Source organism: Notothenia rossii, assembly GCF_949606895.1.
Source record: "Notothenia rossii genome assembly, chromosome: 1".
In the NCBI taxonomy this organism is placed as follows: Eukaryota; Metazoa; Chordata; class Actinopteri; order Perciformes; family Nototheniidae; genus Notothenia; species Notothenia rossii.
The window spans coordinates 79,402,122-79,415,154 of record NC_136912.1 but is presented as its reverse complement, the minus strand read 5'-3'; the positions used below and the strand labels follow the sequence as shown (position 1 = coordinate 79,415,154).

The 13,033-nt window shown below is 38.1% G+C and overlaps 1 protein-coding gene across 2 annotated transcripts; it reads left to right on the top strand.

The window, feature by feature from the left end:
• Positions 1-43: 43 nt before the first annotated feature.
• On the top strand, positions 44-8,689 carry LOC307025300 (FYN-binding protein 1). Of its 2 annotated transcripts, none has more exons than XM_079659937.1 (16): positions 44-179; positions 2,477-3,056; positions 3,176-3,284; positions 3,579-3,634; positions 3,768-3,805; positions 4,094-4,125; positions 4,742-4,874; positions 5,191-5,353; positions 6,049-6,199; positions 6,371-6,387; positions 6,668-6,728; positions 6,828-6,870; positions 7,126-7,288; positions 7,515-7,548; positions 7,939-7,976; positions 8,093-8,689. In XM_079659937.1, the coding sequence occupies exons 1-16, from the start codon at positions 177-179 to the stop codon at positions 8,119-8,121; spliced, it is 1,650 nt and encodes a 549-aa protein (XP_079516063.1). In that variant the 5' UTR covers positions 44-176; the 3' UTR covers positions 8,122-8,689. The 2 variants fall into 2 exon arrangements, with proteins under 2 accessions (XP_079516063.1, XP_079516062.1); XM_079659936.1 differs by having other exon boundaries at positions 45-179; positions 3,173-3,284.
• The last annotated feature ends 4,344 nt before the right edge of the window (positions 8,690-13,033 follow it).

The following is a 13,033-nucleotide window of genomic DNA, read 5'->3' as shown; positions in this document are numbered from 1 at the left end:
CTGTTATTCCCATGTTGTGTCACTGTCTGTTCTCCTGTTGCACTCACTGAAGCGTTTCCTCATTTGAAGTATACGTTTAGTGACACAGGTCTGTACAGTAGTTCAGCCTCGATATACTGAATCACGCTGGACATGGAGCACTTTATTCATCAGTGAGTCCACCACTAAAGGAAAATATGGTAAGAAATAGTTATTTGCTATGTTACTAAGTTTATTTGTTGTTAATATATTTGTGAATGGATGATTAACAACTCCTCGATGGCTCTTTTCACCCTTCTGGCCATTTCCTCCTACTCGTGTGTCTATGAATAATCTGACTTCTATAGAAAGACCATCCAATTTCATTTTTTTGAAAACCTCAGTCTCCCTCTTACATAAAACATATTATGGAATCACCTTTAACACTTCCTTTACAAACCTGCAAATACAGGATCTTACCGGCTTGTTTGTAGTAATTACATCATTGTCACAGTAGAAGGGGAAGTTGGATTTTGGAAAGAAGTGCTCATGCTGCTAATGAAAGAAAGCTCTATCACAGTGGTTAATGATTAACAGTGAGCTCAGTGCAGCTTTACTTCCACTTTTCTAGCTTCCTATCTTCCTTCAAAAATACACATGTAGCAGTTCAGAAGTTCATGTATGATATCATTATTTTAAATATAAAGTAACCTGCACTGCAAGTATGTGTGCAACTTTATCAATTATTTTAATTATCCATTCATCTAAGAAATGTATGTATATAAATGATTATGGGTGATTAATGGTTTGGTCTTTAATATCTCTTCGACTTTCTCAAATGTCAATGTAATGTCTGTTACATTTTTTCAGATCAAAACCAAAAGAATGAACAATTACTTTATCTATTAATCAATTATCAATAAACTTAGTGAAAGAAATGTCTGACCTTCGTCCAATCGGTTAGTCAACTAATATGTGTAGCTGTACCAATGAATAATTAAATAAATGAATTACATAAACTGCATGTTCTCTGTTTCAGAGACTGGCTGCTACCTAAATATAGTCACTCGTACTTTATCCAGCTTATTCTACATAGGTTAGTGCAAGATCATTTAAGGAGTTCTGACAAACTTATAATAATTTAAATAAACATTTTAACCAATTCGTTTTACTGTGTGTAAACTTAACGGAGAACAGAAGACTTCACTTGAAGTCAGTGATATTTACGATAACAAATGACATACCAGAAACTATTTTTAGGGTACAATTTCAAAGTAAATTGTGAATGTACTCAATCATATTTTATTTGTTGACAAGACTCTTTGTCACTTTTTTGTAAATAAAACATGTGTTGTTAGTGTTATCAGGTTTTTTCTCTGCAGCACACGTGCAAAGCTACTGTGTGGTGACCCCGTTTTAAAAACTGCAATAAAATGTCAGACGACAGACACACGCACTTAGATGCACGCACACACTTTTGTTGAACCCCATCTGCGTGTCGTGTGTGTTTGTGGTGTAGAGAGAGGTTTTCGTCTGTTTCCTGCGAGCACAGCTTGCAGCTTATTGGTGCAGGAGGTGAGAGCAGAGAATATTTCTATGGTAACCGGCGCAGGATGCTGGCTAAGTTACAAAGGTATGCGGTGGTGATCACTTCCTGCTCTTCTTCGCACTGTCTGTTTGACTTTGTCAAACTTGATATGTTCAGACAAAATATGGTGTAATTACTTTGTTTTCATCAGGTTTTCAGTTTGTCAACATAACAGAGAACAAGAAAACAGAAAACGTAATATTTACAACAAAAGTTCCTTTAATTTTTCATAATTGTACCTCCTTGCTTTGAGACCATTGCTCTTTTAACTGCCTATTCAAGTTAAACACAACCAATGATAGTATTTCTGTCTGACGACGGATTTTAAGAGCTACTATAAAGATGCTCACCTGAAAGTCATGTGACTTCTTATTTTTATAAGAAACCTCTGCATACTTAGAAAAACTTTGTAGCACTGTAAAATGTTTTAAATATTATGGGGAAAATGTCAGAATTATCCAACTGCAGTGAGTTTAATATCTTTTGAATTGAGAGCAACAACAAAAGAGAGCATAAACATTTCTTTATAAGTCTTAAAATCCCCAGATAACCTGTTTTTAAAAGATTGTATTGGCTTCATTGGCTCATCTCTAGCATTGTTTTTGTGAAAATCCTTGCTAGAACTAACAATTGAACCACTTTGTGTAACATAAATAATGTTTTAATGTAGTGATTGATTTCATTCCATGATTACTCATTGCAGCAACCTCAGTAAATGTCTGTTCCTCACTCATATCATAATCATTTTGTTGAGGAGACTGCTCAGCTCTGAGTAGATCAAAAGAACCAGGAAACTGCAATGTTGCACGGTGCATTCTCACCTTGTAAAGCGAGCGTGGGGGGTATGCCTTGCTGTCTGCTGCGCTGCTGACTTCCTGCTTCAAACACATATCAGCTGCAGTTGAGCTTGTGCCTGTGTATTTTTTTCAGGAGGACAGCGTGGATGTGAAGGCTCTGAGGGCCAGGTTCAACACCAAGCCCATCACCTCACCAGACACCAGCAGCAGAGACAGCGGCTCCCCAAAATCTCCTCAACCCGGCTTTGGTAGACTTCCACTGACAGAGAGCAACCTGGCGCACCACAGACTGTCTCCCACGGTTCCTCCTCCTCCACTGGCTAGCTCAGGCCAGGTGAGGTTCCCGAGGCCGGCAGAATCCATGGCGGCATCCAGACCTCCCCTCCCTCGACCGTCTCCCAGTCCTGGAGTCAGAGCCCCCCTCCAGCCGGCAGACCACAGCAGGGTCAAGCTGAAGGGGGAGATGCTGCAGAACATGATGCTGAGGCACCAGAGGCCTCCAATCCCCAAACAAGCCCCAGCTCACACCACCCCTCCACCTCTCCGACAGCAGCCCCGAAAGAGGAGCGCAGGAGAGGTGACCCCGCTCAGGAGGCCCCTGCCCCCTGAAGGACTCCTGCCCCTGAAACCCAAACGGCCTCCCAATGTCAACCTGGAGCCATTTCTGAGGCTCAACCGAGGACCCGCCCTTCCTGGTCCCAAAAAGAGTGACGGTAAGTCTCGGGCTTATTTCTCACAGTTTTTAAATCATGCACGACTCAATTGATAAATGAAATTAGGAAAATACATTGCTGAATGTGTGTAAATATGTGTGCTGTGATTTCCGCAGCAGGTTCCCCAGGATCAGGGGGAAGAAAGATGTCTTTACCCGCCATCCTCAGTCCTCCGAAACCGCCACAACGAATCAACAAACCCAGGCTGCCGCACCAAATGGCCTCCATGTGAGTCTTTAGATCACGTAATGCTGGTGTTATACCAACACATGCAGGAATCTACATCCAATTTATTATTCCACATCTTCAGATAGACAATAAGTCATACATAAATCATTGAGAATGCCACAGTAAAATCAAATTCTCATCTTCATCACAGTTGACAGGATGTTAAGATTGCAGGGAGGAAAACGTGGGAGAATCTACAACTATCTTTAACATTTGCAGCATCCAGATGTCAGCTGGTACACCAACCAATTGCTGAATAACAAGCAAGAAAAATGTGTTGCTTATTGATTGCAGGGACATTGAAGATAACCAGGACTACTATGATGACATTGGAAGCTTTGAGAAGAACGGTAACAATGGCATCTTGTTTGTTTGTGCATCACGGCAACTATTTCTGTTTTTACGCCTTTGTTCCTCTAACACATTTTAAGTTATTCAGAAAAGTGCAACAACTTATATTTTCCTCGTGATGTTTCTTCACAGAGTCCTGGAGCGACAACAGTTCACAGTGTGTGGACGAGGTAAGGACATTTTAACTTACCGTGAAGTGAATACGCCTCCCATTTTTAAGAATTTAAAAACGCTCTTTCCTCAAACCAGATCATAAAGTTAGAATAACGTTTTATAAATGTTAGTTTAATGATTGACAGGCTGAAATATTCCTTTATATTAATATTGTAAATGACAATTAAGCTGTCACGGATGGCATTCCCTTTTAATCTAATAAACCTGATATATTTTGTTGTTCTGTAAACGTGCACATTTTTGCACGTTTAAAAGAAGGTTTTTTTTTTTTTTTTCTTTTACAGGAAAATGATGACGTGTATGAATTCATAGATGAGTAAGTATACACGTTCTTTCTTTATCATACAGTCTGTAGTTGTTAAGAGCTCTGCTGGTTAAAAGTAGAAAGTGGCCGCAGTGAACACGAAGCAGGACAGAAAACAGAAAGTGCTTCTATTAGTTCTCTTACTGCTATTGTTATTTTTGCACCTCCTGAAGCAGCAACAACCACTCTTTCAACTATAACCTAAAAGGCTTTGCAATTTGAGTTTTTTCATTTTACACAACGTCCCTTTAGGAAACAGCACTCTAATGTGTAATATCTGTTTGGTTTAACAGGATGTCTTTGGCAAGCAACATTAAATGTGCAACAGATTGTTGAAAGTGTTTCTGTAATTCAACATATTACCTGTTAGGTATTGTTGTCACCTATGTAATGTGTAACACTGTTGTTAAGACATTTGATTTCCCATTTTAACAACAATTATACAACTGTTTCCAAGGTGTAAAAAAATCTAACATCAACATCATGTCTAACATTAGCATATAGCAAGCACAGATTCAAAGAGCAACTGTCATGGCCATAGATTCTTGTAGTTGCTTAATTTATATGTAGTAAAATGTGTAATGAAGTAATGAACTGCTTTGAAAATGATTGAATTGTTCCTTTAAAGGGATCAGGTGGAGAAAAACCGGTTAAATAGTGAGAAGCAAAACAAAATAGATGAAAAGAAGCAACAAGCACAGGAGAAGAGAGATCAGATGGAGCGTCAGAAGAGAGAACATGACTTGAGGAAGAACTTTCAGGTACGGACAAAATACGCCCTCCATTAAAAACCCTAAGTCCAGTTTCTGTCACAGAAGATCAGAAAGCATTACTAAGTTAACTTGGGTGGTAGTTTAGAAAATCACCACCTGCAAAACAGGAATGCCTTTTATATATCAGGATATATTTAAGGCTAAGAAACTATTCAGGTTCTTCTAATAGTTGGGTAACCTATTTCCAACTTCATGAATGTTATTTACAAAATCTATGTTTTTGCTTGAATTTGTAACATAGCTTAAATCCTTAAGCATTGAGTTTCTTCAAATCCGGTCACACTTTTTTTCTGTCTTCCTATAGTTACAAGGGGAAGTGGAGGTCCTTCATACAGCCAGAGTCAGACATGACTGGCATGGAGTAGGAAAACTGGACCTTAGCGTACGACAAGGAGAGAGCGTGGAGATCCTCCGAGTGAAGAACAACCCGGGAGGCAAATGGTTGGCTCAGTCTGTCAATGGAAAATGTGAGTTTCAATTAGAATATCTATCAAACATTTTTAGAAAATGTCAAGTCTTTATAAGGACTATTTTAAGGTTAGTTTATCAATTTGAAGACATTTTGTCGGGACCTTGCTAGACTGTAACTCGACTTTATTATGTTTGCGAAGATATTATGTATCATGTTTTGCAGATGATACTCAACTCTATCTGTACAACCAAAACATCCTTGCGGCCTTAATGCTTTACACCTGTCAGTCTCAGTCTTGATGTTTACATTCTCAGTGTGTTTTTCTTGTTGTAACTCATATAGAATATGCTAGCAACTAGGGAAGCAAAGATGATTTCTTAATATAAGAAAATAACGGACTGGTGGAGGGCAACAAAGAAGGTTATAAAGCAAAGCAGGTAGCATTTTCCCCAGTGAGAAAGTGAGACTGTTGTTGGTTGTTTTTCCAGCAAGTCAGTAACAGTGAGGTCAATCTCAATTTGTTCAAGAGGATATAGCCGTTCTTGCTTTGTACTATTTGTAACTAATTTGCCCATATTGATACATGTTTTTATGGATCCAAATCCAACCTTTTCCAAACAGAAATATAAGGCTTTGTGGTTGTGGTTTCATAGATGCCCAGTGATAACATTGATTATCATTAGATGGACCTGTGTTGCTTCACACACTGATTTGTCATAATTCATATCTTTGTGTTGTGTCACCTTGCAGACGGTTACATCAGTAACACATGTGTGGATGTTGACTATGAAGCAGTGAAGCGCAAACTGCTCCAGTCCAGAAAGATAGAAACTCCGACTTTGCCTCCACCACCTCCTGACCCCCCGCTGATGTTAAATGTGGATTCCACTAGCCAAGACAGGTACAGCTGTCAGATGATCATGTGTGTGTTATACTGGGAGAAATGTTTTTTTCAATGATTGTTTCACAAGCATTTTATCCTTAAATTCTGTTATCTACCTTATTATATGGTGCTTTCTCATTTTCAACCATGTCTTTCAAACTAACATGAAATGTTTCCTCTAATCTCCAGCATGCTTCTGGAAGATGGTAAGTGACACTTTAACATTACTGAATGATTAGGATTAAACAATAAACAGTAAGGGATTCACATTAGAGATTCATAAGGTTAAAACACTTACTGCTGGGGAACAATCTTAAAAAGTCTGTTCTTATTCAAGTATTGTGTAAAATAACTGAAATATACATCATTTGATACAAAAACACACTATTTTTGTTAAAATGTGGTTGCCTGATTGTTTCAAAAGATGATGGTTCTGACAAGATGATTCTAGTTTTGGTTTACTGTACTTTTCATTTTTGACCTCAGACGACTATGATGACGTTCAACCAATGTGTGAGGATTTCCCGCCACCACCGCCTGAAATCAGGTACCTATTTACATCTTGACACTGAAAGGGGACAGGAAATAAGAGCTTGAGAAATGACAACTTGATTATCTGTTAAATCATTATAATCTTTATTTCCAGCTGTGATCCTAAAGTTGGAAAGGAGCTAAGAAAGAAATTTAAGGTAAATATTTGTTACACTTTCACATCCGATTATTTATCTGTAAATAAGAGTGGTATATGAGCATAGCAGGGAAAGAAACATTTTATATTGTTCATTATCTCTTCCTGAATCATTCATACAACAGAAACATGCACACACCTCAATGACAAGAAGCGTTATTTCCAGATGAGGCATATGACACCAACATCTCAGAGTGCCCTTAAGACAATTACTGAAAATGCTCAAAATGAATCACTCCTACCTGTTGTCTCCCAGTATGAAGGGTCTCTTAGAGTACTCCACACCATGATGGTGGATCCTAATTGTGTCATTAAGAAGCCAGGAGGGAAGGATCTGCACGTGACTAATGGAGAAGTTGTGGACATTATCCAGCTCACCAACAACAAGAAAGCTCTGTGTGGTAACAAGTTTGGAAAATGTATGCAAACACTTCACATCCCTTTGATTTTGATATGATTAGTAAACCTAAAACCATGCTTTTGGCTCTGTGAGGTTGTCATAGCAGCTTGACCTAAACCAAATGTTAACAACAGCTTCTTTTCTAATGTTTTCTTTATAATTACATGAATTTAATGACTATGCTAATCATCCTAGTGTGCATGATAGTGTTTGACATAATGTCTGTTTTGTATTAACTCTCACAGATGGTTATGTGTCCAGAGCTCTTCTTCTTCCAATGTAAGTCAATCTTCATCAGTTTTAATTGTGATCCAACATTTGCTCTACTTCAGTTTAGTCGTCATACTTTAAATAAATACCCTTTTACTTAAAATGTATAAACCTACATGTAAACAAATGTTTTGCTTTAATGACAGCTTCACTTTGACTTGGGTTGTTTAATAGAGTTTGTTGTTCTTGTTTTGGAGATTGAAGATACAGTTGTACATATACATATTTTAGTCATCTAAAGATTTCATATTCAATACCTTCTTAAATATAATGTGTATAATCGACGTTTCCAGTAAAAAATGTATAAACTCAACATCATAACAAAGCAACAAGTTTTAGATCTAGAAAAATATCAATAGAAGAAACTGTTCTTGTTTTAACATCACTCTCCATTTGCAGGGAAGGAGACATTTACGACGATGTTGACTTTTTATGTGGTGAGTTATCTTTGGATATGTCCTGTATTAAATGCATTAAATGTATTTCTCAAGCTCATGGGTGTTGTTTTATACTTATTTATAATGATTGTTGTGTTTTTAATTTTATATTTCAGACGTCTACGACAACGATGCTCCAAACTGATTATAGAAACCTGAGAACAAAACAAACACGTCACACAGTAAGAGAGAGAGAGATTGGAGGAGTAAGAGAGAGGCTAAAGATAAAAAACTATGTGAAAATGTAAGATATATAAAACGATATAACTAACATATACATTTTTGACTTCACCAGTTGCATTCAATTAAGCAGGATTCAATCGAGAGAAATTATATACCAAAACATCTTATAAAACTAAAGGAATGGAAAATTAGAACACACACACACACACACACACACACACACACACACACACACACACACACACACACACACACACACACACACACACACACACACACACACACACACACACACACACACACACACACACACACACACACACACACACACACACACACACGCACACGCACACCAATGCATTGTTTGCCAAACTGCTTGTATAGAAAGTGAATACACTATTAATGTAGCTTTGTGTATTGCTCAACTCTGGGATAATTTAAAAATAAATGAAATGTGTTTTTTTTTTTACTGTTAACAGTTTTTTCATTTGAATATATGTTCGTCTTTTGAATAAAAAAGAAAATGCCTAGACCCTGGAAGTGTTTGTTTTTTTGTCAAGTGGCAGAGAAAGACTCTACCTATACGTTGACAACCATCCAACATAATTGACAACCAATTCATTGATGGTCATTACAAATCATGAAGGCGACGTTAAGGCGCATCTTAAACTGCTGTCTAAAAAGAAACGTAAATACAGTAAGATTGTTATTCACGTCGGTGGTAATGATGTTCGTTCATCAGAATGCACCAAAGTTAATGTGGCATCGGTGTGTAAATATGCTAAAACAATGTCGGACAGCGTAATCTTCCTTGGTCCCCTCCCCAATCTGATCAATGATGACTTGATAGCTGCATGTCATCGTTTCAGCGCTGGTTGTCTCGGTGGTGCCCAGCAAACAATGTGGGCTTCGTAAATAATTGGACAGCCTTCTGGGGAAAACCTGGTCTGATTAAGAGAGACGGCATTCATCCTACTTTGGAAGGTGCAGATCTCATTTCAGCAAACATTTCAGAGCTTTGTGGACTTAATCCATGACAAAGTGGAGTTGATACCAGGAGGAAGAGTCACAGTTTTATATGTTTCTCTGCGCTCTCTCCAATAAAATACCCAATATTAACGGTGTGTGTGTCTGCCCAAGGACAATTTAAAGTAAAACCTATAGAGGTGTCACACATAATAACTTAATAAAAGTAAATGTAACAACTACTACAGTGCAACAAAACAGGAAGATTAAATGTGGACTCTTAAACATAAGATCTTTAGCATCTAAAGCAATATTGATAAATTATTTAATATCAGATTATAATATTGATATATGCTGTCTCACTGAAACTTGGTTGAGACATGAAGAATGTCAACATAGATGACGCCACTCCACCCAGCCATATCAATACTCATATTGCCCGAGGCACAGGCCGAGGAGGTGGAGTTGCGGCCATCTTTGACTCAAATTTACTTATCAATACTAAACCAAAATTAAATTATACCTCCTTTGAAAGTCTCGTTTTTAGTCTTACGCATCCGACCTGGAAAACTGTGCAGCCAATCTTATTTGTTAGTGTACCGTGCACCAGGTCCTTATTCAGAATTCTTATCAGAATTCTCTGAGTTAACAAAGCAACCATTCAAAGCTTAAACATACTTAATCATGAACGGCAATATACTTCGACTTGAGGCGATAGACCCTGTCAAACTGTTATTTTCAATAACGTCAACTTCATTTAAAGATAACACTTGATAGCAGTACAACCAATTTAGCATACAGAAACTTTAGACAGACTTAACAGCGCTAGCTAATGTTAGCTTATTAGCTACATCACAATTAAACCTACTAAACAAGTTCCAAATATTGCTTCATAATTAAGCAAACGTAATAATGTATAGTTCGAGATTAATGCATGACTAACGACAAGATGTGAAAGTATTATACTTCACTTACACTGTTAGCGGGAGCGCCACTTCCAGAAGCCATGTTGTTGGAGATGAACTCTGAACTTTCACAGCCCCAGACTCCGCAAACCGCGTAGATAGCCGCGTTCACACCGGAGTACTTTTCCCACTTTAGTTCCGATATAGTTCCGTAATGTCGCGTTCACACCAAAAAGAGACGGAACTCAAATTAGTTCATGAGAACCTTTTTACCCCCTTTTCCATCCCTGCTAGAGAGCAGGGACTCTCATGCGGCTCTCTTGTGAGAAAATAGCTATATTTCTGATTGGCTTGGCGGATTGCAAACCACGCCCCGTAAAACTCAAAAAAAGTGTTGCGAAGCCACCATTTTATTAGCATTATTAGCATTAGCATTAGCCCAGCGCTGAAACGCAGAGAGACTAATTTATGGCAACACAAAATAAAACATGGGAGCGGTGGAGATGAGGAGGTGTCGGCGTTCTGGCGATTTACTAGGAAGACAACAACAACCGGGGACTTCCGGACGGGGATTTTGGGCGGCAGTATACGCCGTGAAGTTGTTTGCGGCTTGCCAGTAAACCCAAAGCAGAAGAAGAAGTGACGTCAGCGGCTTCATTTGCCTAATCCACCCCCAGGGATTTATTCCGGTGTGAACGCGATCTGTACTAAGTTAATCAGAACTAAAGAGTTCTGATGAACTAAGTTCTCATGAACCTTTGTGGGAAAAGTACTGCGGTGTGAATGCGCCTGATGTTACACTACGTTGGAAACGCATTAGGCACACCCTCGTGGGGGCACACGCATGTGATTGGCTTAAAATTAAGCAGACATCTGATTGGCCGAAGATTCACACACAGAAAGCGTTTTTTATATAAATGTAACAACACTCAAATGTGTTTTTGATGTAACTATTTGTGTCTGGTACAGAAATATATTTGTGAAACTTTTTTACATTTATAAAATGATAAGTTTGTGTGTGTGCATTGAAAAATATGTGTGTGGACAGAGACATTTATATATAAATCCGGAATTACATTTGTGTATCCTTTTGTATGCCTTTATTTATTTTTGAGACTGTTCTGAGCCCATACTGTTGCACCTTTGAAAAATACGAAAATAAAACAACACAGATTAGCTCCATGGCATAATGCCGAAACCCGTCAAATAAAGCAAAAGTCGAGACAACTTGAAAGGATATGGCGTTCCACTAAACTTGAAGAATCTCGTTTAATTTGGAATATTACTCTCAATGAATATAAGAAAGCACTGCGTAAAGCGAGAGCAGCCTACTACTCTTCATTAATAGATGAGAATAAGAATAATGCAAGATTTCTTTTCAGCACTGTAGCCAGGCTGACAGAGAGCCACAGCTCGACTGAGCCTTCTATTCCCATAGCAGTCAGTAGTAATGATTTTATGTGCTTTTTTAACGATAAAATTGTTACTCTTAGAAACAAAATTAATGACCTCTTGCCTTTGACCAGTATAGTGTTATCAACAGCTCCCGGAAACCTAAATTCTAATATTACACTAAATAGTAAACTAGAATGCTTTTCAGCCATAAACCTTGAACAATTAAATGCAATGATTCTTTCTTCTAAACCATCAACGTGTATCTTAGACCCGATTCCAACTAAGCTGTTAAAATAAGTTTTTTCCATTAATTAGCACTTCTTTATTAAATATTATGAATATGTCTTTATTATCAGGCTATGTTCCACAATCATTTAAAGTTGCAGTAATAAAACCTCTTCTTAAAAAGCACAACCTCGATCCAGAGGTTTTAGCCAATTATAGAGCTATTTCTAATCTCCCATTCCTCTCAAAAATTCTTGAGAAAACAGTCGCAAAACAGTTGTGTGATTACTTAAAAAACAATGATTTATTTGAAGATTTTCAGTCTGGCTTTAGAACACATCATAGCACAGAGACAGCTCTGGTTAAAGTCACAAATGAGTTGACATTCTAATAGCCTCTGACAAGGGACTTGTCTCTATTCTTGTTTTGCTCGATCTCAGTGCACCATTTGATACTATCGACCATGATATCCTATTGCAAAGACTAAAGCACTTAGTTGGCATACAGGGAACTGCTTTAGGCTGGTTTAGGTCCTATCTATCTGAACGCTCTCAGTTTGTACGTGTCAATGATGAATCTTCCATGCAAACCAAAGTTAGCCATGGAGTGCCACAGGGCTCAGTGCTTGGACCTACTTTGCTCACACTATATATGCTTCCGCTAGGCAATATTATAAGGAAATACTCTGTAAATTTCCACTGTTATGCGGATGATACTCAACTATATTTATCAATCAAGCCTGATGAAACCAATCATCTAAATAAAATTCAAGACTGCCTCAAGGACTTAAAAACGTGGATGACCTTAAACTTTTTGATGTTAAACACGACCAAGTTATTGTACTCGGCCCAAAGAATCTACGAAACAAACTATCTAAAGATATACTAGTTATGGCATTAATTTGGCCTCCAGTGAGACTGTAAGGAATCTTGGTGTTATATTTGATCAGGATTTATCCTTTAACGTCCACATAAAATCAATCTCAAGGACCGCCTACTTCCATCTACGCAATATTGCCAAAATTAGGCATATCTTGCCTCAAAATGATGCAGAGAAACTAGTCCATGCATTTGTTACTTCTAGGCTGGATTATTGTAACTCTTTATTATCAGGGTGTACCAAGAAGTCAGTCAAGTCGCTTCAGCTGATTCAAAATGCTGCAGCTCGTGTACTAACCAGAGTTAGGAAAAGGGACCACATTACTCCTGTTCTGGCTGCCTTACACTCATAGGCGGAGTTTGACATTTGGGCTTGGGGGGGCAAACCTTTTTTACTGACATCAGTACACAGTCCTAACTATTGCGTGGGGTGCTACGGATACAGTAGCAATAAAGCCAGCATTCACCGCACTGTATGACTTTTCCACATACGAACATAACTCGT